Below are 27223 nucleotides of genomic sequence, written 5' to 3' on the forward strand. Positions count from 1 at the left end.
TTTTTATTGGCACATAACCATAACAGCTCGAGGGAACATCCATAACAGCACATCTCCTGAAGCGCATTAACCACGTAAACACAAAGAAAAGGCCTTTTCATTTGAATCAGTGACGCATGTCAGTGGTATCAGCACCACTCGTATCATGTGAATGTAAGCTATTATAACAAGTACAGACACGGCAGCAGTTGACATGAAATTCTAATGTTTGGATTACATAATATGCTATTTAATTTCTCTCAAAAAGTATGTTGTGGCTCTGCAGCAGGGTTTAAGTGCACATGAAACAGTTTTCTTTGAGGGCTTTTGTGTGCTCCTACAGAGCTGTCTCTGCTGGGGGATGCCACACCCTGCTGCCTCTTGACACAGAGGCAGAGAGGGGGAGAGAGAGAGAGGAGAGAGAGAGGAGAGAGAGAGAGATGAGAGTCCTCCAGCTTCTGCACACACCAAGAGGACCTGAGAAAAGTCATCACTGAGGTGTGAAAGGAGGATCTAACTGACCATGTGCCTCTCCCCACCGAGCATTTTATTATAGTGAAGAGCGTGTGAGCAGCTTTACATACATTAAATATAAGACGACACACACTAACAGGCCGTAGCGTCAGACGAAAGGTTACAGAAGTGGGTGTTGTGACGGTGAAGCTCAGTTAAAATCCAAAAAGCATTCGGAAAAAGTGGACGACTTTTAAAAGTAAATGCAGAAATACTTCATGATGCTTCATTGTAATCATTCGATGCAGCACAACGGGCTCCATGTAAATCATAAAGCAGTCATGTATCCTCCTCACACCCCCTCATTACAATGAACCTGCACTGATGACCACGCCCTGAGCTGCTGATGTTAACGTGTTTGTCTCCTACACCCACCAAACTTCCCCACCCCACCCCCATCTCTCCTCCTCACCGAGCTATGCCACTGCAATGTTATACAACGCCCTGCTGCTTCTGCTGGGAACCCTTCTCCTTCTTTTGTCCCACCCGTCACCGTGGACCTGAGCGTGCAGTCGTTAAACCTGCTGCTGAGTTATCGCTCCAGTGTGTACGAGCCGGAGCAGGAGAGAGCAGCTTCTACAAGTGCATCTGACCTCGACGAACAATCAGTCAGTACGAGGTTAGAAGAAAGGTTGTTACGACGTACATACATTACAATTCATTCAGTGTTATAATTAAGACAGATCTTAAGGAAAATACTGTCAGAGACTTGAAATGAATGAGAAATGCTGCCAGTGAGTAAACACTGCTCGTGCACTGTTTGAAAATAGAATGAAATGCTATTAAGGTCTGATTTTCTACTGACAGTCCCCTATAGAAATGAAAACAGATGCTGTGCTGACCCAAATAATGCACAGTCAGCAATATGAGTGTGTCTCTGACAGGGAGTTTACAATGTTAAGAGAGGGAAGGTGTGTTACTCTGTATGGGCAGAAATCCAGCCTCAGCAGAATGCAAAGCGGGTGCTGCTGATATATATTTGTATGTAATTTCTATTTGTCGTGTGTTTTTCCCCGCTGCTACAATTAAATCAATCCAAGTTTGCAAAACACAAAGTTGAGTTGATCAAGTGCTTATCAAGATCACAATTTAAAAGTATAATGTATAAGTGGATAGGGCAAAGCTTGTCTCTAAAAACTAAATATTGCAACAACAAAAATCTCTGGTGTCAGCTTCCTAAATGTGAATATTATCTGGTTTTCTTACTCTTCCATGGAAGTCATTTGAGTATCTTTGATTTGACTAAACAACACATATAAAGGCGTCCGGCGACGTCTGATGTGCATTTTTTTATTTGCTGACCTTTTATAGACAAAACAAATAATTGATTAATCGATGAAATGATAAATATATTAAGCAATAATGGCGATTATCATTTGTTCCGGCTCGGTTTCCCTTCAACGTTTGTCCAAGGAGGTTATCTGGTTGAGACTGTGTGGGAGTAATGTGGGACCACAGTGCCCCCATCTGGTTCAAAATGGTACATCTCTAATAATAAATGAAATGTGCTATTCAGTTTAAAATAATACAGACATTAAGTTAAGTATAAATATAACTCTTTCACTTTTTATAGGATAATCAGTCCTCAAATGTATATAGTTTACATGAGCTTCAATAGAATGAAAATGACAACAGGTGCGATAGTTATGCATGGAAAATATGGAGATAGCTTCTTCGAGAACGATTGGAGCTACAATGAACCTGTTGATGATAAAATGGTGGGTTATAAATTTAGACTTTGTTCCAATTAACACCAGCAGACCCGTTTCCATTGAGTTACAGATGCTGGTGACGAGGGGGGCGGGACTTCTGCACGACACAGGATGACGTGGCATCAATAAGCACCAATCAGGTGACCTGATCTTACACGGCTAGCGTTTTCCTTTTTTAAACCTCGCACATGCGCATTTCATTTTTAAAATGGCGGCCGTGCAAGGTGGTCCGGTCGACGCGGTCGAAGAAAAAGACATAAAATCAGAACCGTCAAACGATGGCTGTGGAAATAACAGTGCAAACGACGGAAGGCCGCCGTCTACGTCCCCCGGCTCCAGTGCTTCGGCTGGAAGCAACACATCTGCGGCGGGACCCCCGGAGGACCAGCAGACGCTGCTGGCGGTCCTGCAGTTCCTCAAAAAGAACAAACTGACCGAGTCCGTGGACATTTTGCGTCGTGAAGCGGGATTACCGGAGGATTCACTGGACCTGAAGGTGGGCGGCGACTCCGGGGCAGGTTCGGGTGGTGCTCCGGGAGATGGGAACACAGAAGGCGGGGATGCGAGCTCTCTTCTCAGCCGGGTGACCACCGCATCCTCCGCTGTAGCCCCGGCGCCAACTAAAGGTCCGATATACAACTTGGCTGCTGTTCTTTTGTTGCGTGAAACGCTGTTGCATCGTGAATCCAAATGTTGTCTGTTAATATAGTAAAACCCAACGTCAGAGAGAAGTATGTCCCCCATGAATTATAACTATAGAGTTACTATAATCGTGCTCTCAATGACCAGAAATACATAAACTACAATATGTTGCTCCCAACTCCTCCCTCAGAGTCTCGGTTAAAGTTTCATGAAGGCGGTGTGTGTTGCAGCGATGGGTGAGTTACACTGTAATGTGCGAGTGTTGTGTGTTTCTGGTCGTTGTGTTCACTACACTTCCTCGTGGCTTTAGGGGAGCCAAAGTTATTCATTCAGGTAAATTCACCACAAGTGTTACTTTGCATTTCAGTTCAAGTGTAATTGCAAAAGTGAAGACACAAAACCAATTGTGTCTTTCAGATAATTCTGTCATAACTGAAGACATTACTCTACTTTTTCCACACTGGCTTAGTTGTCGTCATGTCATCTCGTTTAAAAGTTGTGTTATAAAGCAATGATATTTCTATCTTTACCTAAATGACAGTTACGGTAATCTAAAAAAAAGAACTAATACAATATAGTTTTAAAGCTCAATGCACATCTCACTGAGACTTCTTCTTCTTCAACAGTTGTTGCGGAGGACCAGCCAGACGTCAACGTGGTGCTGTCAGCCTACAGCCAGCAGGGAGACCCGAAGCTGTACCCGGTTTACTACAGCGGCCTGAAGAGGTTCATAGAATCGGTTCTGGACTGCCACCGAGCGGAGCTGTCCCAGGTCTTCTACCCGCTGTTTGTGCACATGTATCTGGAGCTGGTGTACAACAATCTCGAAAGTGAGGCCAAGGCGTTCTTTGACAAGTGAGTTTCCTTGACGTTCTAACTACAAACACTTAACTTGATTTTGTTTTAGCGTTGCTAAGCTTTAGCTGCACAGGTGATAAACCGTACCTCGTTTGTCTCTCGCCAGGTTCAGCGGTGATCAAGAGTGTTACTACGCAGACGACTTGCGTGTTTTGTCCAGCCTGTCCAAGAGGGAGCACATGAGAGGCAACGAGACCCTGCTGGACTTCCGCACCAGCAAGTTTGTCCTGCGTATCTCCCGCGACTCGTACCAGCTGCTGAAGAGGCACCTGCAGGAGCGTCAGAACAACCAGATCTGGAATATCATACAAGAGCACCTCTACATTGACATCTTCGATGGCATGCCGCGCAGCAAGAGCCAGATCGACACCATGTCTGGCAGCTTGGCAGGAGAAGGCAAACGAGAGGCCAATAAGGCGAAGGTTGGATTTATACACCAACACACAAATGTGTTTTTCTTTGACTCACTGTGCTTATTTGCCGCCACAATTGTTGAATTCATGACATGTTCTTGTTTTATTATCATTAATTCAGGTTTACTATGGACTGCTGAAGGAACCAGAGATTGAGCTGCCTCTTGATGATGAGGATGAGGAGGCAGAGAATGAGGAGGGGAAACCCAAGAAGAAGAAACCCAAAAAGGACAACATGGGCTCCAAGAGCAAGAAGCAGGACCCTAACGCACCGGCACAGACCAGGTAGAGCTAAACATTCCAAACATGTGTCCCACTTTATCTCCTGTTGCACTGTGTGTGAATGACGTACGCTGACAGGAAGTAAACATGGACCCAAGCTGTTGTTAGCAGAGCAGAAGTTATCTGCAGCGTTGAGGGACACTTCAGTGAAACACTATTGCATGAATTCAAACTTCTAATTTGAAGGAAATTACTTTTCCACGTACAGTTATTGATTTTATTACTTTCAACAATCCTTGAACTGCTTGTGGATCCACCAGTCGGTGACAGTTGACATTTTTGTTTTTTCAGGATCCCTCTTCCAGAACTGAAGGATTCAGACAAGCTGGACAAGATCATGTACATGAAGGAGGCCACCAAGAGAATCCGCCTGGGACCAGACAACCTGCCCTCCATCTGCTTCTACTCTTTTCTCAACGCGTACCAGGTAATAACTCACAGCCCAGCGGTCGATGGAGCGTTCGTTGTAAACTACACGAGAATCATTTCTAATTATCCTCACAGGGTCTGACTGCGGTGGACTTCACAGATGACTCCAGCCTGATCGCAGGAGGCTACGCTGACTCCACGGTACGGGTGTGGAGTGTCACACCGAAAAAGCTCCGCAGGGTCAAGTCTGCAGCAGGTACGGTGCAAGACTGTGACCATCGCAGCCCAGCTCGATGTTTCTCTGACTGTCTATAACACGAGGCTCTTCTTCTCGCTCAAGACTTGAACCTAATCGACAAAGAGTCGGACGATGTGCTGGAGAGGATCATGGATGAGAAGACGTCCAGCGAGTCAAAGATCCTGTATGGACACGGTGGCCCGGTGTATGGCATCAGCTTCAGCCCAGACAGGTATAAGAGCAACGACGTCTTTATCTGTGTAGCCCTCATCAAGACAAAGTTAGATCTTGGTAATAAGATTAAAGCATGTGAAATCGTTTCTGTAGCTTTAAGATGTAACATAGGTGGTATTCTGGCAACGTTCCTTAGTTGATAAAAGCATGTTTGTACAGTTATCTGTATTGTGTTGCTCACAACTTAGATTGCAGTCAAACAAGGCGGCAATATTTCTAGCAACAGGCCTGGTGTCTTCAGACGGGCACCCAGTAGATGGCAGTAGATGAATGTTTGTGTTGCTGGAGACAATAAGAAGAATTTCTGTTTTGGTTGAGTTCAATTGAAGGAAATTATGAGATATCCACTTTCTGACCTATTACTCCTGTAAATAAGCGAGCGTACTGTGTTCAGTGGGCTTTATTAATCATTTAATTGTTAATTTTTGCGTCTTACATTATAACATTATTATTGTCAGTCTGTGCACATGATGTTGAGAGACCCCTGACTAATATAACTCTGGTATTTCCTTCTCGTTTTGTCTCTCAGAAACTACTTGCTATCAAGTTCTGAAGACGGTACAGTCAGGCTGTGGAGTCTCCAAACATTTACTTGTCTGGTGGGCTACAAAGGTCACAACTACCCTGTGTGGGACACCCACTTCTCCCCCCATGGGTACTATTTTGTCTCCGGGGGACATGACAGAGTTGCCCGGTAAGAAACAGTTTTTCCTCATTCTTCAGTAACACAGAGAAAAACACCCTGTGGACACACAGCAGCCCTGTCTACAGATGTTTCACATTGTGCTTTCTTTAACAGTCTCTGGGCGACGGATCACTACCAGCCTCTGAGGATATTTTCTGGTCACCTAGCTGATGTCACCTGCACCCGCTTCCACCCCAACTCCAATTACTTGGCCACAGGTTCTTCTGATCGCACCATCCGACTCTGGGACGTCCTGAACGGAAACTGTGTGCGCATCTTCACCGGTCACAAGGTCAGACGAGTCACCAGAGCAGAGCCCCAAATCTGTGGTTTCTCATTCTGCAGCAGGGCCGTGTCATGAAAACCTCATCTGTGGTCTAAAGTCATGAAATTAAGCATTTACAAATGTAAATCTTGGAGCAACACCTCTATAGTTTCTGATGGAGGCTATAAAGTAATGCTGTTCAGGGAATTTCCTTTACACCCACAGAGTTAAATATGCTAAAGAGTCACAGGTTTATACGGCTGCACAGCGAGCAGAATTGACTGCTGCAGAGACCGCTACTCAGCCAGCCTTCAACCATGTCTTCCAGGGTCCTATCCATGCGCTGGCCTTCTCTCCAAATGGTAAGTTTTTGGCTTCAGGAGCCACGGATAGCAGAGTTCTTCTGTGGGACATCGGTCATGGGCTGATGATTGGAGAGCTTAAAGGCCACACAGACTCCATCTACTCCCTCCGGTTCAGCAGAGACGGAGAGATCCTCGCCTCCGGTGAGTGACATCTTTTAATTTGACATAAGTTAATATCTATTCACTGTTATGTAGCTGAATGTATTAGTAGCCATCGTTTAAGAAAATCAGATTTAGAGAATGATTAAGCTACAGTAGACTATACCCCTGCAGTCTTTATCTGTTGGTTTCAGTGTATTCACATGCAGATTTGAGTGGTTTGTCTTCAGTTACGCTTGCAGCGACGGTGTGTAATCTTGTTATTCTAGGCTCGATGGACAACACGGTTCGTCTGTGGAATGCTACGAAAGCATTTGATGATTTAGAGACCGATGATTTCACAGCGGCTACAGGACACGTCCATCTACAAGATAACTCCCAGGAGCTTCTGCTGGGCACCTACTTGTCAAAATCCACACCCGTCATACACCTTCACTTCACCCGCAGGAACCTGCTGCTGGCCGCTGGTGCCTACAATCCATGAGACATTACTGAACTATGAGAAAACAATCCATAGACGCTTGAAATGAAGCAAATCTAGTCCCCATGCTCAAAGTAATTGAAGAGGTGTGTGTGGTGCAGTTGGAACAAAACTGCATTATCAACAAATCATTGTTGGTGAAAATTGAATGAAGATACAAATACGGTTCGCCGACTCCTGTTCTGGCCACAAATCAAGCTGATCTATTGCAGACATCCCTTCGCCATGACAAGTGCCATTGTTGATCGAGGACTGTTTTCCTTTTAAATCACTGCCATGAGTACAGCTCTGTTCAACGCGTGGTTTGACATTTCTGTGTCATAGTATTTTATATTGGTGTACACTGTAAATAAAAACATGTTTTCTATGTTTTGGGCATAAATGTTCTTTATTGTTAACACAGGGAAACCAAACAGTGATATTTTATTACAAGCATGTCCAGATGCTTTCTCCTCTCCCAGCTGTTAGAAACGGTGGTCGAAATGGACGCCTGTAAGGAGACAATGAGGACCTCGGGTTAAATGAACGGAGCATTGCTTTCCTGAAGTACAATGGATTTGGAAAACAATAGGATGTAGAGACTTACATGATCACTTCTCTGTGACAGCGGCCTGTTTCTTGGGCTTCAATTTGAAGAAAAGGCCGATGGCTAGTAGACTGGCATATGTGGCCAAAACACACTAAAGAAACAAAAAGGAGGCATGATGGGATTTTCATGACAGTTTCCCTGTTAAGCATGAACATACAGTTTATTTATGGTAACGTTGAACACAACTCACATTCCTCCTTCCTGTGATTGTGTATGCATTGAAGTACTTTGCAAAACCAGTGAACTGGTGCTGGGTTGCGTCGTGTCCTGCCATGATGGGTTGTTAATGGTCCTATAACAAGGAGAATAAAAGTGAGTGATTAATAATAGTATACGAGTTAAGTTCAATCTTTACCTTGGCTACAGTAACCTTGTGTGTAACAAACATCTGGAGCTGAAACAAATAGTCGACTGACAGAAAATGAATTTGAAGACATTTTGATGATTGCAGTTTAAAAGATCCTGTTAAGTTATTATTTAGACTTATATGTTGGTAACCCGAATATATTTGAATTATTTCTGGGTTTGGGACTGTTTGTTGTACAAAGCTTCATTTGAAGAAGTCACCTTGCGACCTGGGAAACTGATGTTTTACTAGATTCATAACAAATTAAATCGAAAATCAAAAAGCAGATTAGGACATTTAAATTGGTATTAGTCACACAGCACTGGAATTTAATAAATACGACTTGACAGCTCTTGACAGGACGGAGAGAGGGGAACAAACTAATTCCACGTTAGCTGAACTACCGTTAGCTAAACAGAGTGTACTGTACTTGTTACACGTTCAACTTCACTGGTGGTTGGTTTGACATCTAATCCAGCTAGCATTAACATGTCAAGACGCTAAACACATGCTTTAACCCAATACTTCTGCATAACGTTCAGAATTAACCCACACTTTATTCAGACTGACTTTCATCGGCCAGTAACTGCATAGCTTGTTAGCTAGCACGCTCGCTAGGTTAGCCCGCTAACGTTAGCTAGTTGCATTTTCAGACCGCTGGTTAAATTCTACATTACCACAGATGCATTTTAAAGAGGACATGGGTACATCACTACTCGGCGTTGCTGAACAAGCAGTGAATGTCGTTATTTGTTTCTACATGTGTTGTGACTTACCTTTACGGCTCGACCCCTGTGCAAACAGAATGAAACAAGTGCCCTTCAGCTGAGGCCGCGATGCTAGAGCTGTTAGGAAGTCCCGCCTACTCTCGTATTCCAGAAGTTTGCCGTTATTGGTCCAAAATAATGTCACTCAATGTTAGCGTCTACAACGGCCACTGAGTGGCTAATAGTGGTGTCAATCACCTTTTCCTGTCTGTGATTGGAGAAAGAATGAAACGCCCACATACATTTTTCTTCCGGGTTGAGGTCATGGCGTGCTGCTGAACAACATGTGAGTTTTGCCGGAGATTTAATGTGAGGAGAGATTTCATGATAAACACTGAAATAACCATTTGATATACGTTTAGATCGAAATCGAGTTTGTCTCTACACGAGTAGGCCTTTTATCTGCTGACAAACACGCTTTTATGTTTAGCCCTAGTGCTAAAACACGCTACAGGTAGCGTTAGCTAATGTTGTCTCGTGCATTTTGAGTGGTAACTTTATGTGCAGCAGTGTTGCGTCTGATTCTAACGGACTTGGTTGTATTTTTCTAACTAATCGGTTAATGTATTTACATAGTGTTGAATGTATCAAACAGTGTCTGATTAGAGAGAGAGCGCGCGCTAAGCTGTTGTCTGTGTCTCTCCTGATGCACCATTTATATGCATCTATATTATCAGTAATAGTAACTCACTCCTACGTTAAACACGATGATTGAGTTACATGAGAGGCACAAGCTGGGTCTTAGGATAACCTAACTGTTTGTATCGTCAGCTCAGGTTAGAGGTTTTAAAACAATAAAATGTCTTTGATTTTTCTTAGACGTTGAAACAACATCAAACATGGCATCAGTGGAAGAAGACTTCCCTCGAGGAGGAGGAGGGGCGGCGAAGAAGCCCACCGAGAGTAAGATAGAGGTGCAGCGGACAGAAGTGGACAACTTGTTCCAGGTAGAGGTCTACTCTTTTCTATCTTCATATCCATACTGCTGTCAAAAGAAAAGACTTCACAGAACTGGGTAAAAGTGTGAATAATGAGGATTGTCACACAATATCAGGCAAAGTATTATTCTAACTGACATCAGTGCATTACTGAAGTGGTCATCGTATCGCTTTCCTTTCACACACACGCTGTAATTAAGCGTGGTTTATGTTTTGTATACTTAGTCTCACGTTAGGCGGTATCAGTAAAATGACCTCCACAGTGAAGGACGGTTTGCTTTTCTCTCGCAGTCCAAAGAACAAGCCGAGACTAAGAAAAGAAAAGGGGCGGGCAAGGATGCCGGCAAGAAGCTCAAGAAGCCAAAGACGGACAAAGGAGACGGTCTGACGCTGAACGCAGCAGCCAAGTGTGTGGAAATTCTACACATCAAGGTAATAAATACATCGTGTGTTTGTAATTTGTCAAATGTGATAAGTAGGTTAGTTTTAGTGTTAAACTACCGTTATTCAAAAGCGCAGGAAGCACAGTATATAAGTTTAATATTGTGTGTGTTTTCTACATTCCCAGAATTTGAAGGAGGGTATCCTGATGCTGGGCTGTGTGAAGGAGGTAACTGACTTTGAGGTGACCGTCGGTCTGCCCTGTGGCATGCAAGGCTTCCTCAGCATCATGAACATCTGTGACTCCTACACCAAGCTGATCAGCGAGCAACTGGATTCAGCTGAGACAGAGGTACGATTCGTCTAAAATCAGATAGCAACCTACATTAGACTTTTTTATGTCTTAGAGTTTACTCATGTACCAGGATATTTAGTAATATCTAAGAGATGTATGTTGTGTTTTTACTTCCCAGGACATCTGCTCTCTACGGCATCTCTTCTACCCTGGCATGGTGTTCAGGTGTGTGGTTGCCACGTTGGATGTCGCCAAAAGAGGCTCTCTTAGCATCCAGCTGTCAGTCAATCCAAAGCTGGTGAACAAGGCTCTCACCTCTAGCTCTCTGAAAGCTGGCATGGTGAGTCACTAGCGGTCTTCAGTTAAATATTTGGTAAAAAAATAATTTAGATTCAACAATTTATTGTAATGTTATTTTGTGACGCCTCAGGCCGTGAGTGGATGTGTGGAGAGTGTGGAGGATCATGGCTACATAGTTGACATTGGCCTCAGTGGAACCAAAGCCTTCCTGCCCAAAAAGACAGTAAAAGACAAACACAACAACACAGAAGGTATGACAAAGTATTTCATTGCCTGTTATTTACTGTGGAAATAATCTCAGTCAATTGCATCCTTTCACATGCAGAGTCGTAGCAAAGCAGTTGTTTCACTCATAAAGTAACAGATTGTGTGTTCTCGTGTCTGCAGAGCTGAAAGTGGGTCAGTATTTGACTTCTCAAGTGGAAGAAGTAAAGAATGAAGGACGTGTGGTCCGCCTTTCTGTCAGCCCTCCGACCGTCGCCCAGGCCTGTGCTGAATCAAAGCAGGGCTGGAACCTCACCAACCTGCTGCCCGGCCTCCTGGTCAAAGCTACGATCAAAAAGGTAGAGGGCACACCTTTTATTTTGGTAAAGAGTACATCGTCTCTCGTCTGCCCTGCTGCATGAAGCCTGGGAGTGGGTGGAGAACAACATGAAGGGATGAATGTTGGGATAGTAGAACTACAATCGGCCCTGCATACGCTTGGTCTAAGAGTCACTATCGCGACTTCAGTGGTAGCCATGTTTCCTTTGAATGACGTCTACATGTTTGTATTGCAGGTGACAAAACACGGTCTGATCCTGGACTTCCTGTCGTCCTTTAGTGGCCAGGTGGACGTTCTCCACATGGAGCCAGAGCAGACGTCCAGCTACGCTGAGGGAACTGAGGTAAAACCCATCCGTCAATGTTTTCCGCTCGTTGATGTGGTCACTCGAATAGATATTTTTGCATTGAAATGCACCTAATTATAACGATCTTAAACAAAGGTGCTAAATGTTGCCAGTTAACGGATTACCATGTGTTTGTATTGGAGTATAAACTTGGTAGGCTAACCCTGTTTTGCATCGATGCACCCAGGTGCGAGCCTGTGTGCTGTATGTGGAGCCGTCCGCCCGTATGGTGGGCCTGAGCCTGCGCAGCCACCTCGTTCAGCCCGGGGCCGGAGTGGACCACGCTCCTGCTGGAGGTGACCGCATTGGCGAGGTGGTGAAGGACTGCAAGATGATCGCGATGCACCACATGTCTGGAGCCATGGTGGAACTGCCAGACAAAACGTTGGCCTTTGTACACGTGAGTCACGGTGACGTTTGAATGTTAAAGCCTGCTTTGACAATTACAAAGAATAGATGCTCTCTGTGAATATTCTGCTGACTCGGCATTAGGGTAATAACATAAATGTATCCGTGTTGACAGAGGAACCACCTGAAGGAGGTTAATGAGCCGGCTAATGAAAACAGAGTGCTGGCTATGACTGAGCACACCTGCAGGATACTGGACTTCAGCCCCATGGACCAGATTCATTTCGTTAGTCTGCGGAAGTAAGTTGCACCTCATACATGTGTTATTACATAGTAATAATGCACTTTACTATTCCAATGTGATGTATTGACAATTGTCTTTTTTTTTTTTTCTTGATTCCAGGAGTGTGATCGACAAGCGTTTTTATAGATATCATGATCTTGAGGCCGGTCAGGTTGTAGAGGTAAGAATAAAAGCATCACCATGTGTGTTTGAATCAAAGGAAGAGTTTGACATTTTGAGACGTACTTTTATTTGCGTTCTTGCAGAGAGTTAGATGTGGAGCTCGATACCACTTTGTTAAATTTGAAACTACAGCCAGCAGCCAGTTAGCTTAGCATAAAGACTAGAAACAGTCAAATTTTCCGGCCTCGTTCTGCTCGCTCACTGTGTCTATTGTCTGTCTCACTTTGTCCGTCTTCCATGTGTCTCCCTCCAAGGGGACAGTGTCAATCCTGCTTGATCACGGCATGGTGGTGCATCTGTCTGACCACATCAGAGGCCTGGTGCCCCGGACACACCTGTCCGACATCCTCCTCAAGAACCCAGAGAAGAAGTACGTGGAGGGCATGAAGATCAAATGCCGGGTCAGTATAGTTTGTTTTAAAGCCGCCGAGATAACCGCGAGAATAAGATCTGTGTGGCAGATCTCATCTTTCATATTTTGGTGTGAATATGTTCCTTCAGGTGCTGTCAGTAGATGCAGAGAATAAGAAGCTGTACCTGACCAGAAAGAAGGCTCTGGTTGAAAGCTCCCTGCCATTGTTCCTCAGCTATACCGATGCCCGTCTTGGCTGCGTGTCCCACTGCTACATCGTCTGCATCAAAGACTTTGGCTGCATTGTTCGTTTCTACAACAGCGTCAAGGGTCTGGTGCCGCTCAACGAGCTCAGCTCTCAGCCGATCGTCTGTCCTGAGGAGGTCTTCTATGTGGGGCAGGTGAGGAGATCAGACAGCATGGACATTGAGGATCATGTCTGGGTTTTTTGCCTTTGTTCCAGATGTTTGGGAACATTTTGTTAACAAGACTTTGACTGTGACGTATTCGGCATCTGCTAAGTTTGTTTTCCGTTGATCGTCCAGGTGTTAAAGGCTAAAGTTCTTAAGTGTGACCCCGATAAGGCGAAGATGGTGCTCTCATTTAAGGCCGCGGTGGAGGGAGACACAGAGGAAGCTGCCACGCCCCAGTTGGACTGTGAGCTGGGGAAGGTAAGTGTCTCTCTGTTTATTTAAAAATAATTTAATCTCAATTCAGCAATTGTTTGACCTCAACGTGTGTATTTGTGTGACGTAGAGGCTGGAGGCTAAAGTGCTGAAAAAGTCAGTCAATGGTCTGGAGGTGGCCATCCTCCCCGATGAGATCCGTGCCGTACTACCCACAATGCACCTTTCTGATCACATGTCCAACTGCCCTCTGCTGTGGGAGAGTATGCAGGAGGGAGACAACGTCTCAAACCTCATCTGCTTCACCAAGAACAAGCAGAATATTGTATCCTGGATGAAAGAGTCTGTATATGTTGTGTGAGGGAACCTCAACCTGCTATGATTGATTGATTCTGTACAGTATTCATTATTTTTGCCACCCTTTGATGCTTATCTAGACGTACATTTCCTAATTATGAAACGCAGGGCAGTTGTTGTTGCTCTCCTTAGCTGCTCCTCTGTTAAAGACTGTCACCAAGAAACCAATGGTGAGATGGTCGCTGGAGGAAGGAGTTGTTGCCAAGGACTTCTCTGAAGTCACAGTTGGAATGCAGCTGATTGGCGTCATCAAGAGCATCATGTCTTACGGCGTCTTTGTGGAGTTCCCGTACGGCATCGTTGGTCTCGCACCCAAGTCTGTAAGTAAAGGGCTTAATCTTTACATCTTGTTTCTTCTCTACTTCTAAGCCGTTTATGCATTTTCTCTACTAAAATTCTCCCTCTGCGTTGCTTCTTCTTTTTTTAGGCCATGACAGACAAGTTCATCAGCGATACAACAACCGCCTTCCAGCCGGGCCAGACGGTGTTCGCTAAAGTGACCAACCTGGATGTAGAAAAACGGCGTTTCCTGGTCACGCTGAAGATTTCAGAGGTCATGTCTCCAGAGGGTGACGCCCAGATGAGACTCATTAATGGCCTGCAGGAGAGAAGAGCTGTGACTGAGATGTTCGCTATGAGAGGTGTGATTGCGTTGGTCTTTAATTCTTCATTTGAAGTTTGTCTTCAGTGTCTTAACGTCTCATTGTCTCCGTCTTTCCTCTCAGAGAACAGTGATCTCCGCCAGCAGCTGGCTGCTCTGACTGTTGGTCAGAAGCTGAAGTTGACTGTAGACACTGCGAAGGACAGCGGTGCCACCTTTAAGTCTGATGATTTGGCCGGTGCTACCATAATGGCCACCAAGCACCATGTCATAGGTGTGTATTTAAACAGAAATGTATTTGAGATCCTCACCATGTCTATTCCCCTTATCGATCTGTACATGTAAAATCGGTGGAGTCCCTTCAACCGTGAAGCTTTGGGGCCCTATGAAGTAAACTCAATACGTACCCTGTAAAGTGGTGTTTTTTCATCTCTGATTGGACAGATTATTGTCTTTTTTACCTAATTGAGACCAGTGTGTCCCACCCCTTGCAGACAAGGCTCATCTGTCATATGTTGCATTGTTACCTTAAGCATATTATGGATTGTCTTTACTTTTGCAAAATCACTTTGTGTGAGCTGCTGTGTGTGATTGTCTGTTGGCTGCACTGTTTCCAGGTGTTAGTCTGACCTCAGGTCAGAAAGCTACTGCGGTCGTCCTCCATGTTGACATCCTGTCAACCTGTGTCCATGTGTCCATCCTGTCCAAGCTGGTGGCGAAGAAGAAATCTGTGAGTATTTCTTCCTTTACTGCGGTTTCAAAACAATGAGAATGCTTTGACTGAGCACGCGTTCTCTGGAGCCACCTTATATTTCATACAAATGTATATATTAAATGTCAGGGCACTTGGATACGGTCAGATTATCATTTTAAATGTTATTGTCCTTTTGTCATGTTTGTTTTCATCTCTACAGTTAGCTGAAGGATCAAAGTACACAGCGATGCTGCAGCACATCAACAAAGACTTTGCCGTCATCTCACTGGGTGACACGGCACAGCTGACTGTGATCCAGACCAGCAGCCACCTGAATGAGATATTTCTGGTCGAGTCAGAGAAGCTGAAGGCGGGGATGAGTTTGTCCGTCGAAGTCATAGAACCCAGCTGCCAGGAACTGCAGGGGCTCGCCCTGGTGTCGTGGGAGCGCACTTCCCCGAAACGACAGCGCACGGCATCGGAGAAACAGACGAGCGCTACGGGTCACCGCTTCGGGGACATCGTGCGCGGTAAAGTGCGGACTGTGAAGCCCGCCTCCATTCAGGTCACACTAGAGGACGGAAGTACGGGCAGCGTGCACGTGTCGGAGGTGGTGGAGCTTGCAGAAGTGTGTAAGGGATCCTTCCCCACGTCCACGGTTAAAGTGGGCAGTGAGGTCACCGCCAGGGTCATCGGAGGACGCGAAGCCTCCAGCCACAGGTAGGGAATGCTGAGTACACTTTTCTAATTGCAAGTTCCTTCTTTTGTCACATTGTTTTTATTCCATTCTTAATTAAACAACCACTGTAAAAGGGTAAAGTTGAATGTGATGTATTATTTGTTAAATTGCATTGAACTTGAAATTAATCTCAAGTTTCTTATTTCAGGTTCTTGCCCTTCTCTCATCCCAAGTTTACCTACACCATCCCCGAGCTCACACTCATACCCAGGTAACTGTATAGACCGGTTCATTGAGCATCGTTATGATCGTGATATACTGCACTTTCGCCTTTTTGTTTTAATAAAATATTATGCAGAGATTAGAAATACTAATTACAGTGATATAAACCTGTAGTAATGTTATGGCTTTTCATATTTTATGTCAGGATGTGTATTTTGTTCTGTTATCACCCCAATGCAACACATTTTGCAGTTGGTCTGTTTCTTATTTCTTATTGTTTTTTTTTCATCTCTGCAGCAAACTGGATACAAGTAAAGATTTCAAAGCCGTTACAGTGAAAGAGAAGCTAAACAGCTACACGGTCGGGGAGCAAATTACATGCTTTGTATCAAAGGTACGTTTGGGAGATCATAGTGGCTTGCAGTAGCTTGCTCTATTTCTTTCTGGCAGTTTCCACAAAATGCACTTTTTGGTCATAAATTTACGAATCAAAAATGAGTCAAAAACAACTTCAAAAGTGCAGAAGAGGTTTTCAGTGTATTCGTGCTTCTTCTGCCTCCAGTTTAATCCAGAGAGGAAGTCTTTGGAGGTCACCACGGATCCTTGTGTTACTGGGACAGTCGACCTGCTGGCCATGATCACCGACACAAAAGTAAGTTTTAAAGTATTTCATAAGAGAACGTGTGTGGGATCATTTTTAACATTTTAAAGATGAGATTAACCTTCATTTCAAACGGCTGCGATTGTCTAAATTCTGTTTATTTTAAGGATGCAAGCCACCCGGAAAAAATGTACAAGCTGGGCCAAGCGGTCCGTGCCACAGTGGTAGAAGTGAACTCCAAACCTCAACGTTTCGTGCTGTCACTCACAGGTTTTTGTTTTTTAAAATTGTTATTGCTTCACGCTTCACGTGGCTGTTGCACTTTTGTTCGCTTCAGATTGTTTATCAAATACAAAGACACTGATTCTGTATTTCCTTTTGTGTTCAAGGTGTCCATAAGCTGGAGAAAGGCAGCGTAACTTTGGGGATGGTCACGAATATTCAGCCACAACTTGGCCTCCTGGTCAAACTTCCCTTTGGCAACTCGGGCACAGTTGCTGTCACTGACCTGGCTGATGCCTACAGGCCGAACCCGCTGGACGGGTACAGCAAGGATCAACTGTTGAGGTCAGGAGACGCAGCAGTTATGTGCTGCACATATGAGCACAGTTAGACTGATCGATCAGGACAGTCTGATGTTTTAAATTACAAACTGTGGAGAACTAAGTTAGCTAACGTTTTCACTGTAGTTCAGGTCAAACAGAATAAACAGTTTGAATCATTAGTAACTTGTTGTAAATGTATTTCACTTTGCTCAGGATACATTTATGTGCAACTGCCGGCACACATCAACTATCAGCAGCTACAATTAAATAAAAACATCTTAGTCCCACTATCAGACCTTAAATCCCATTTAGATTCTTTTGAAGTGAAGAGTTTATTTTTGCCTCTTCTTGTGCTGCAGGTGTTTCCTCCTCGGGGATGAAAATGGCAAGTGGCAGTTGTCTCTACGTCCATCAAGGTAAGTTCCGTTGGATTTGTGTATCAAATTCAGACGCGTATCTCAAAACAACGTCTGTTTGACCGTAACTCTGCTCGTCCAGGCTGAACCCACAGCAGACCAAGCCGGTGAAGGACCCCGACGTCTTGTCTGTAGACAAACTGAAGGCAGGCCAGATCATCAGAGGCTACGTCAAGTCTGTGGGAGAGCAGGGCGTCTTCATCAGGTAAGTGAACTTCAGCTTTAGACTGGACAGACGTCACATTCATATTTAAACTCCATAGAAACATACAGACTTCTAAAAGGAACCTCATGAAAATGTAGTTCCAGGTTCAGTTATCTCGGCAATTATCATCTTCATCCTCATTTCATGTTTTTCTTCCAGGTTGTCGAGCAGCATCACGGGAAGAGCCCAACTGCAGCAGTCCACCAAGTACTTTGTCAACAACCACAAGGTCCTCTTTAAGCACCTGACCCCCAACACCCTGCTCACTACCAAGATCCACAGGTAAACACAGCTCCAGGTCTCCTTCTGTAGTCCAAGAGTGTTTGAAAATAAAACATACAAAAGGAAGGATTCATCGTAATCTACATCGAAATAATCGATTTGGACAAACAGCTGATGTTGTGTCTTTCCATAACTTGCCCGGTGCAGCTTTAGGTGACAGCCATTTATAGAGTCAATGCTGTCGTCACGTCTGCAGCTCTTTCTATTCTCGTCCTCAGTATTGACGAAGAGGAGGAGTTGGTCCACCTCTCTCTGCTCCCAGGGGACACCGGGAAGCCGGACGTCCTCCCAGAGTCTCTCGGCCTGCCGCTGCGTCTGATCGGAGAGGAGAAGAAGGAATACGACTCTAAGAAGAAGCGCTCAGCGTCTGAGAGTGAGCAGGTAACAAACGGCCTCAGTTTCCTCTCACGTCAACCTTTCCTTCCTTCCTTCCGTCCTGCTTTTTGTATTAAATAGTAAACGCATGGTAGATGAGCTTTACTGTGGTTTCAATTGTCAGAAACAAGCAGAGTCCCAGGTGCCAAAGAAGAAGAAGAAGAAAACTAAAAAAGCAAAGACTGATGACAGTGACAGCGGAGTGGAGGTGTACTTCAGAGAAGAGGAGGACAAGGGAGACAAAGAAGAACCCAAATCTGTAAAAGTAAGCAAGTACACTGCTGTTCAGTATCGTTTACATGCATACAAATGGCCATAGATTTGGTTCAGTGATATTGTTATGCAGAACCTGAAAGATGCATGTGCTGCTCCTCTTTGTCAGCAGGTGAGGCCCAGCTCAGCGGGTCTGTCCAGACTGCAGGTGGCAGCAGGTTTCTCCTGGGACGTGCACCTGAGCTCCCTGAAACCTGCCTCTACAGCGCAGGAGGGCGACTCCAGTGATGGAGAGGACCAAGATGGAGGCAGCAAGGTGAGCTGACCATGAATGTGCATACATGTATAACTTTAGGTTTATTAAAGGAATTCAACTTCCTGTCATCGTTTTTGTAAAGATTATCTCGAAAAGTCTTATTTAGAACGTCTTCCGGTTTCCGTCTCTGTATCTCAACACTTTCTACCATTAAACTCTTCGTCCTTCACGCCTTCACCGCTCTCCTCGACCAGCCCCAGAAGAAGTCTCGTCACGAGCTCCAGCAAGAGAAGAAGGCGGCGGAGAAGGCTCTGGTACAGCGGGAGACGGAGCTGATGGACCCGAGCCTGCGGCCTCAAGATGCGCCCGCCTTCGAGCGCCTGCTCCTCGCTTCACCCGACAGCTCGCTGCTCTGGCTCCAGTATATGGCTCACCATCTACAGGCCACCCAGATCGAGCAGGCCCGCGCTGTGGCCGAGAGGGCCCTAAAAACGATCTCCTTTAGGTGATTGAATTATAGATGCATATGTGTTAGCTGAGGAGGTAAAGTAGTGTGTCCACATCTGTTACAATACGCTGTGTTGAGGCACGGTTTGACTTATTTTTGTGTACAAACCTGCACCCGTCCAGGGAGGAGCAGGAGAAGCTGAATGTGTGGGTGGCCCTGCTGAACCTGGAGAACATGTACGGCACAGAGGAGAGCCTGAAGAGAGTGTTTGAGCGAGCGCTGCAGTTCTGCGAGCCCATGCCCGTGTACCAGCAGCTCGCCGACATCTACGCAAAGTGCGACAAGACCAAGGTACGATCCACTGAGTGCGTTCGTTGAGACAGATGCTGGAACGCTGTGTTCTGTAGCCACTAACGTCTGCATCTCTACGTATGTCCAGGAGGCAGAGGGCCTGTACAAGACGATGGTGAAGCGTTTCCGTCAGAATAAAGCCGTGTGGCTGAGCTACGGGACCTTCCTGCTCCAACAGGGACAGAGCGACAGTGCCAGCGCTCTCCTGCAGAGGGCGCTGGCGAGTCTGCCCTCCAAAGAAAGTAAGACGGTTTACCCGAACACTGAACTGTATTCTTGGTGTATATTTCTATTGTTGTGCTGTACACCCACCCGCCATTGACTGAAACCAGCGAGTGCTCATCCCTTCGACTGTGTCAGAGTGCAATGTGTGTGTGTGTGTGTGTGTGTGTGTGTGTGTGTGTGTAACCGTTCAGGCTCTGCTTCCCCCGTCCCAGCTGTGTATCTCCACAGGTCTTAACCTTTTGTGTATTGTCGCGCTTCCTCTCAGGTGTGGATGTGATCGCCAAGTTCGCTCAGCTGGAGTTCCGTTATGGTGATTCAGAGAAAGGTCGCACCATGTTTGACAAAGTCCTGACGAGCTACCCGAAACGCACCGACCTCTGGTCCGTCTTCATCGACCTCATGGTCAAACATGGCTCACAGAAGGAAGTCAGGTGAGCCAAGGCCCTTACTCTCCTTTCTGACCCCCCCATTGTCACTTTTAACACATTTTGTTTCATTCCTTAAATCTTTTCTTTGTAAAGATGTGCTGCCCTGTGTAAACTAATGAGCCTTAATGCTTTACATGACGACGACTGATGGTTAACTGTGTTAAGACCAGTTTTATGATCAAACATAAAGGTTTCCAACTGCCCGTCTCCTGCAGGGCGCTGTTTGATCGCGTGATCCACCTGAGTGTTTCAGTGAAAAAGATCAAGTTCTTCTTCAAGCGCTATTTGGAGTACGAGAAGAAGCACGGCACCCCGCAGAGCATCCAGGCAGTCAAAGAGAAGGCCATGGAGTTTGTGGAGGCTAAAGGCACCGAGGCTGCCAACTAATGCACACAATAATACACACAATAATACACACATTAATACACACGTTGTGTACGTGTGTGTGGACTGCAGTTTGCTGAACCCGGTCTGAGCTTCACACCTGTTCACAAACAAGCTTGTGGCTCCAGATGCTCAGACAGGTTCCTCCTCAAAATGATCAACTTCTCAGCTTGTTTTTTTATTGTTGTGGAGACTTCTGAACCTAAAAGTCCAACGTTTGTAAAGTGTGTTGGAACAATCTGTAAATGTTCAAAGAAACTGGTATTTGATGTTTCATTATAGTCACGAGAACGAGCTGTGAAGAGAATAATTACTGTTTTAACGATTAATTTACTGCGTTTTCATTCAAACGTTTGTGGGAGCATTTTCTATTCATCTGTCCAGCCTTTCAATAAATCCGACACCATTACAATACATTACGTGACGTTTTATTTAAAAGCAACAAATACAAAATAACAATATATAGGGACATGTTTACATACAGTACATACAGGCAAGACTAGTTCTCTATCAGTCTCTTTAAAAGGAAAGGGCATGGGACACAATCGGTAACAATATCGTCTACTCAACTCCTCGTCGTGGTTGTAATCCCGCTGGTCTTGGTCTCAGCTGGAGGTCGTGGCTAACCTCTGACCCCTGGAGCGTTTCACCTACGTTGGCAGTATTGAAGATGCATGTGTGGCACAGGGTTATAGGGTGACTGACATGGTTTGTGCTGGCTGTATTGGTGACACCCCTGAGATATTAGAGGCATCCAAACTGATCCCGATGTCCCGCTCACTGCCTGTAGTGTAGTTTGTCTCTGGCAGTGACAGCGGCAATGATATCCTGCTCTCTAATGTGGCTCCCTTTGCCTGACATGTTTTTTGGTGCAATATGGAAGTAGAACTAGGAGCGTTTTTATTTTGTTTTTAATGAAAAGATCCTATTCATCCACCCACTCCCTAACTGATCTGACCAGGTCATTTTGGCGCTGTCAATATCAAATTCCCATGAAGGCATATTGCTCAAAGGTCAGCAGCAGGGCGAGCCATTTGGGCTCACTGTCAACATTTCTTGTGAGATGTCTTTAAGATGACCGCCGCCCATCATCCCTAGTGTATTTAATGTGTGTTTTTCTGTAAGGGGAGTCCTGTTTCGTCTCTCCCGGCTCCCTCACACCTCCTCCGGGTCCAGTGGACTCTCGGCGCCCTGGGGAGCGTCTGTGTGGAGCCGGAGGATGGGTTTGTTACACATGGGGCACACGCTGCGGATCTCCAGCCACTTCAGCAGGCACCTGATGGGACAAGTAGCAGTTAGCTTAAAAACAGTGACGATGTAATCTAGTTTAACAGGAGCCACTTCACTTGACACCATAGGGACTGAAAGGAAGCCATCATTATGGAGTTTAGTGGCATCTTCTTAGATTAGCATGGGATAAGGAGGAAACATTTTTAAAAGAGCACTTAGTAAATCTTCAAACGATGTAGTTTTATAACACTCACTTCTTGTGAAATGCATGTGAGCACGGGCAAACTCCCAGCTCATCTCTGGTCCTGAATTCTTCCAGACACACCGCACAGGTTTGCTGCAAGAACAAACCACAAACACAAGGTTAGTTTTTGTGATCAGATTATTATTTTACCTCGATGTGTCACATTCAATGAGATACATTTGAGCAATAAATTAATTGTGACCTAGATTTATAACAACACAAGTAGAAGCTTGTGTTCTGAAATGATGCTTTTACCTTCACTATCTTTAGTAACAGTATTATTTCAACATTCCCTTGTACAGAGATTGAGACATTAAATTAACAATGAGAATGACCGACCAACAGAACTTGGAAAAGCAATATTTTTAGAAATCACAAGACGAGAGAGATCTTTCTGTAATGCATTTTGAATGAGTGCAGTTATTCCTGGAGTCCTAATTCTGCTCCAAGAAGAAAGCCAAGCAGGCACTCTGACATTCCTTTTAAATAGCTGCATTTGAGATGCAAGGTATTTTCAGGCCATCTCCTCGCAGTGTGTGCAGCACGTTGATCGCATCCAACCGAAGCCCAGAATGGGTCATCTGAGCCGCAGTCACAGAAGCAGTGTGGTCATGAAATGTGCAAAGCTGCACGTGTGTAATGCAGCTCATTACATGTATTATGTTTAACACAAGACATGCGTAAAAGCGTTTGCAGCAACAATGACTTACTCCTAGAAGGCTCAGTTTCTTGCTTGTGCCCTTCAGCACCACCTACAGTTGGAAGAAGGAGAAGGAGACAAATATTGCCACGTGATTGATGTGTCAGCACACAGTTATGTTGGCAGAAAATCTATGGTGTAAAACAAACATTTCAGATGGGTTCAATGTCCTGATGTGACTAGCTTAAAAACATTTGCAAGAGAGGCGTGTACTCTATTTGTTTAAAAACAAAACCATTATGAATACATATAATACAGCCGGCTGCAGCTGGAGTTTAACCTTCCCCTGAGCTGTAAACCTCGTCACTAACTGTCACCACAAAGCATTGTGACACCCTGCTGCTACCTGCTCACCATGCCAGGCGTGTTCACACTGCAGCTGCATGAACGGTTGTGAATCAGGGGGCAGCTGAGGCCATGGCTGAAGTCAAGGTCATGTATAAATGGTCGCACAGTTCACAATAACAGTGGGAAATGCTATATTAGCAGCCTATTTATAACCTGCCTCAGAAGCTGGTGTTACATGTTCCCCCGTAGTGACATGTACTGCAGTGACTACATACCTCATTGTAGCTGAACTGCTCCCTTGTTCCTTGTTGTTTCAACCTGAGTGAGGCAGAGAGAGGAGAACATCTGTACGGTAGAAGTGACCTAACTAACATACATACATCACAACTGTAACTTTAGTCAGTGGTTCCCAACCTGGGGGTCGGGGCCCCGCATAGGCTCGCGAGATGAATCTTAAGGGTAAGCAAGATGATCACCCTGGTAGATAATAATAAGAAAAAAATACCGAAATTCTTCTCTAAACTTTGTTTCTTTCTTGTGAATTATTGTATCAGGTCTCTGTTTATTCAAATGAAGCCATCTGACTGAACAGCAGAGCAACATTAGCATTTTAGCTTTCCTTGTACAACCTTTTCTGGTCTAGCCAATGACAGCTGTGTCTGTCTAACGTTTGGTGCTGGGCCGGGAGTGGCTTGTACTGAGTTTTAGAGCCTTTTACTAAAAATAGCTGCCTATATGACTTATTCTTAATCGTATTAAATAGCCCTGCTTTTGCTTTAACATGCATATGCATATATAGCTACTAGCATAGATTGATGTGTTTTTCTTTTCAAACAATTATAGACCATATGTAGCAACGTTAGCAGCTCTACAGGGCACCACTACATACATTTGCACCATTATTGCTGCTATCATCACATATTAAGATCTTTTTACCGAGCTCATTTTGAATTATTATTAACCTGCTGTGGCACACTGTGTTGCAATGTCAATTGTCTTTTTGCACGTTCTGCTTTTTCCCCTGCTTCTTGTGTACCTTCCTTACTCTCTCCCCAGATCCCCCCCCCCCCCCCCCCCAAACCTCCCCCCAAACCTCCCCCACCTACCTGAAAAGGTAGCAGCAGAAGATGAGGCTGAGCATGAAGACGAAGAGGCCGATGCCCAGGACGATGACGAACACATTGAGCGGGAGGTGATACATGTCAGACGTCATGCTGCAGTAGTGTTCAGAGCGCTGAGAACCCAAACCACAATGGCATCCTGGTAAGAAGAGTTTGCAGATATATATTAGATGCTTAACACACATTTATATTTCTTATATGGTTCAATGTAAAGGAGTAACTGTCATTCTAATAACACCTTTTTATTTATATGTTTCTGTATTTTATTTAGTTTGTTTACAATCTCAGGCTTGAAATTGCATTTTCCATCTCAAAATAGAGAGCTACCGAAAACAATTAAATTATTTTATTTCCCATAACAAAGACCAAAGCTCCCCCAAGATTTACAGCATTCAGATGTTAGCATTGACAGTGCAAGTCCTGATTGGGAGCATTGACTTTAAGATGCTGCAATTTGTGCAGACGGTTGTTCTGTTATGAAGCTCCTGGGATCTGTGGAAAGTATTTTCCCTGGTCATGGAATGAATATTATTTGAAAGCAGTAATTCCAACTCTACAGTGAGGAGCAGGAGGAATCATGGCAGACAAGTAGATTAACTACAACATGAATCTACAGCGCCATCCCATGCTGTGAGTTTCTGGCTGCCAACAGGCACAAAACGTCACCATATGTCTGCTTGACAATGACGATGAGGCCCTCTGGCTCATGTGCACACAATCAAGAGTTTTATAAGATATTTGGCGATGAGTTTTACATAATTGTTGGTGTTTGTTTTGATGCAGGTGTTTCCAGAGAGCTGTGACTGACTGAGGCCATCACAGGACGGTGCGTTAATTGGCTGCAGAACAAGACAAACATGGAGGACAGACACCACTTCCGCTTTACCACCATCTGTTCCACAGACTCTATAGAGGTGACTGGTAGAGAGTGTGTGTGTGTGTGTGTGTGTGTGTTAGCGCTGGGGGAGGGAAGGGTAGGGATGTCTAGCGCCTGTCTGAATTGTGTGTGTGTTGCAGGTGGCAGGGGGTTGGTGTATATTAAACAGATTGAACTCTGGGGACTAAAGGATGGTAAAACAATAGCAGAGGAAGCCCCACTTCCACAGGCCACATGTGTTCCTATTAATTTGCAGCGAGGATGTTCTCTACCAGCCTCTAAATGTCCATGTGTCTCTCTTTAGAGTGAATGAATGGGTACAGCTTGCACCCTGTGGGGGGTATGGGTTGGATAATTTGACATGGCTGGGTGGTTGGGGGATTTAGAAGAGGGGGGGGGGGGGGGTTCGTGTAGGGAAGACCTGGGTAACATCATGAGAGATACAATCATGAACCAGGCATGGATGCACTGCAGAGTCAGTCAACAGCAACAAAACAAGAATGTAGTAAAGTTGGAGAAAACAATTTCTTCAGTTTTCAGTTGTCATGGCTCTCAAACAAACATGACCTTGAATTATTCTTGTATTTTAAGTGAGGCCTCCTCTCTCTCAGTGATTTACCATAGTATGCCCACTACGGGGATCCCACAAGCCAGCAACTAAGTAACTGAGTTTATGAGACACAAGTAAGTACACGCGCCACCACCTCTTGTTTATTTGGCAGACAGCAGAGAAATCCACTCACTTACCGTTACACCATTGGAATGGTTGCATGAAATTGAACTCCCAGAGCAGCAGCAGTTAATCAAGGCCCCGTCAGGAGAAGGCTGGAGAGGAGCCAAGCTCGTGGGCCGAAGCTACGGACACCGAATCTGTTTGGAGCCTGGATCGAGTCCCTCTCAGCTGGATCGCTCTTTTGTTGGGTTGTGTCAGCTTCTCAAAAAACAACAAATCGAGATTTTCAGTTTTGTTGGCTCAGCAGTCTGTACTGCCCAGCATTCCCCAAATCTGGATTAACCAGTCCGTGTAAGGATTGGGAGATTTTAAGACTGGGGTTTGGACCGGCAGCGAAGATCTCATGGGCTCCTGGGATTCCAGTGAGAATGATGTCATCACGGGAGAGAGAAGAAGAAACAAAGAAATCTTGTTGACAAGAGCTGATTGTTAATCAGATGCCTCGTACCATGTGTTATTCAGGAGTTGTTATTGTGAAAAGCTGAATCTCACTCAGTCACAATGTCATAAACAACACAGGCTGCTTGATAACAGGAAATACTTACATTTCCAGCAGGAATGGGCCTCTAGACTTTGCGTCTGCAGCGTTGTCCCCTCACCAAATTCAATGACATCCACCGCTCAAACTGACAGTGCTCGTCCAATGAAGGTAATTATCTGGCATTAGTCTGTGCTTTGTCTTCCTCCCAAAGCTGCTTTTTTTTAACAGAGGATTTTCACAAGTCTCATCCCCCACTCCTCTGTTGTCTCCTCCTCCAGTCCTCTGATCTTGCAGCGGGTATTCCTCCTCAGTGTGGAAGGCAAAGATGTGCTGCTTTCCTCAAAGCCCAAACAAAGTGAGGACGGCTCCATGCAGTCAACAACAGTCCTCTAGCTGGGATTGGTGTTTTGCTGGTGAGCCTGTGTTTTGTGTGTCAGTTAGTGTGTGTGTGTGTGTGTGTGTGTGTGTGTGTGTGTGTGTGTGTGTGCGCGTGTAGGGAGGGGGGGATCCTACTCTCCCTCTAACCATCTGCTCCTTCAATTCAGAAAAAAAGAAAACAGAGACAAAGGTGGTGTGTGTGCAGAAGTGTGTCTGCGTGTGTCGTTTTCAGACTCTCCCACCTCCAGCTGGCTTTGTCAGGGCAGGCTTCCCCTCTTCCTCTTTCAATCCAAAATGTTGCTCAGAGACAGCCTGCAATTCGCCTTTCCCTTCCTCCCCTTGCTCCTGCTCTGCTCTGCTTTGGGTTTGTAAACAGATCTCTGCTCATGTGACCAGCCGTTTTGCCTCGCAACTCTCCTCTCCCTCAGCCCTCCCTCGCTACCTCAGTCCTCCAAT

The 27223-nt window shown here is 45.1% G+C and overlaps 4 protein-coding genes across 6 annotated transcripts; 2 read left to right on the forward strand and 2 right to left on the reverse strand.

Annotated features, from left to right (window-relative positions):
* Positions 1-2412: 2412 nt before the first annotated feature.
* On the forward strand, positions 2413-7504 carry taf5 (TAF5 RNA polymerase II, TATA box binding protein (TBP)-associated factor). The gene is made up of 11 exons (XM_076090580.1): positions 2413-2830; positions 3473-3701; positions 3811-4126; positions 4239-4402; positions 4691-4826; positions 4904-5024; positions 5109-5238; positions 5770-5934; positions 6040-6217; positions 6519-6696; positions 6924-7504. The coding sequence occupies exons 1-11, from the start codon at positions 2413-2415 to the stop codon at positions 7136-7138; spliced, it is 2250 nt and encodes a 749-aa protein (XP_075946695.1). The 3' UTR covers positions 7139-7504.
* atp5md (ATP synthase membrane subunit k) lies at positions 7496-8968 on the reverse strand. Its single transcript, XM_076090581.1, has 4 exons — positions 8847-8968; positions 7915-8016; positions 7722-7815; positions 7496-7625 (listed from the first exon to the last, which is right to left on the reverse strand). Exons 2-3 carry the CDS (start codon positions 7996-7998, stop codon positions 7726-7728), a joined length of 174 nt encoding a protein of 57 aa, XP_075946696.1. The 5' UTR covers positions 7999-8016; positions 8847-8968; the 3' UTR covers positions 7496-7625; positions 7722-7725.
* Positions 8969-9087: 119 nt separating this feature from the next.
* pdcd11 (programmed cell death 11) lies at positions 9088-21129 on the forward strand. 2 transcript variants are annotated; one of them, XM_076090583.1, is made up of 36 exons: positions 9088-9123; positions 9657-9784; positions 10067-10207; positions 10344-10508; positions 10630-10791; positions 10882-11002; positions 11139-11314; positions 11531-11638; positions 11829-12041; positions 12165-12289; positions 12393-12453; positions 12710-12856; positions 12957-13208; positions 13353-13478; positions 13564-13758; positions 13940-14110; positions 14218-14431; positions 14516-14665; positions 15009-15121; positions 15306-15805; positions 15973-16035; positions 16284-16380; positions 16549-16638; positions 16755-16857; positions 16977-17154; positions 17492-17548; positions 17631-17753; positions 17913-18035; positions 18254-18416; positions 18535-18675; positions 18793-18939; positions 19134-19384; positions 19510-19678; positions 19767-19920; positions 20169-20334; positions 20547-21129. In XM_076090583.1, exons 2-36 carry the CDS (start codon positions 9677-9679, stop codon positions 20716-20718), a joined length of 5445 nt encoding a protein of 1814 aa, XP_075946698.1. In that variant the 5' UTR covers positions 9088-9123; positions 9657-9676; the 3' UTR covers positions 20719-21129. The 2 variants fall into 2 exon arrangements, with proteins under 2 accessions (XP_075946698.1, XP_075946699.1); XM_076090584.1 differs by having other exon boundaries at positions 18796-18939.
* Positions 21122-27148, reverse strand: LOC142948509 (RING finger protein 122). 2 transcript variants are annotated; one of them, XM_076090588.1, is made up of 7 exons: positions 26454-27148; positions 25923-26106; positions 24284-24437; positions 23453-23495; positions 22900-22941; positions 22200-22282; positions 21122-21991 (listed from the first exon to the last, which is right to left on the reverse strand). In XM_076090588.1, the coding sequence occupies exons 2-7, from the start codon at positions 25945-25947 to the stop codon at positions 21871-21873; spliced, it is 468 nt and encodes a 155-aa protein (XP_075946703.1). In that variant the 5' UTR covers positions 25948-26106; positions 26454-27148; the 3' UTR covers positions 21122-21870. The 2 variants fall into 2 exon arrangements, with proteins under 2 accessions (XP_075946703.1, XP_075946702.1); XM_076090587.1 differs by having other exon boundaries at positions 25923-26259.
* Positions 27149-27223: the final 75 nt, after the last annotated feature.

The sequence above is a fragment of the Anarhichas minor genome, unplaced genomic scaffold (genome assembly GCF_050575085.1).
Source record: "Anarhichas minor isolate MPS153535 unplaced genomic scaffold, ASM5057508v1 ptg000012l, whole genome shotgun sequence".
NCBI classification, from domain to species: domain Eukaryota; kingdom Metazoa; phylum Chordata; class Actinopteri; order Perciformes; family Anarhichadidae; genus Anarhichas; species Anarhichas minor.

Bases quoted from the DNA above. Each gene is read 5' to 3' on its own strand.
- taf5 (XM_076090580.1), top strand. From the start codon at position 2,413: ATGGCGGCCGTGCAAGGTGGTCCGGTCGACGCGGTCGAAGAAAAAGAC. The intron at 4,403-4,690 runs GTAGAGCTAAAC...TTGTTTTTTCAG, and splicing joins AACGCACCGGCACAGACCAG to GATCCCTCTTCCAGAACTGA. The intron at 5,025-5,108 runs GTACGGTGCAAG...TTCTCGCTCAAG, and splicing joins CAGGGTCAAGTCTGCAGCAG to ACTTGAACCTAATCGACAAA.
- LOC142948509 (XM_076090588.1), bottom strand. From the start codon at position 25,947: ATGCAACCATTCCAATGGTGTAACG. The intron at 24,438-25,922 runs GTAAGTGAGTGG...TCTTCTTACCAG, and splicing joins ACCATTCCAATGGTGTAACG to GATGCCATTGTGGTTTGGGT. The intron at 23,496-24,283 runs GTAGGTGGGGGA...TGCCTCACTCAG, and splicing joins TTCTGCTGCTACCTTTTCAG to GTTGAAACAACAAGGAACAA.
- atp5md (XM_076090581.1), bottom strand. From the start codon at position 7,998: ATGGCAGGACACGACGCAACCCAGCACCAGTTCACTGGTTTTGCAAAG. The intron at 7,816-7,914 runs GTGAGTTGTGTT...TTGTTTCTTTAG, and splicing joins CAATCACAGGAAGGAGGAAT to TGTGTTTTGGCCACATATGC.
- pdcd11 (XM_076090583.1), top strand. From the start codon at position 9,677: ATGGCATCAGTGGAAGAAGACTTCCCTCGAGGAGGAGGAGGGGCGGCG. The intron at 13,479-13,563 runs GTAAGTGTCTCT...TGTGTGACGTAG, and splicing joins TGGACTGTGAGCTGGGGAAG to AGGCTGGAGGCTAAAGTGCT. The intron at 14,432-14,515 runs GTGTGATTGCGT...CTTTCCTCTCAG, and splicing joins TGAGATGTTCGCTATGAGAG to AGAACAGTGATCTCCGCCAG.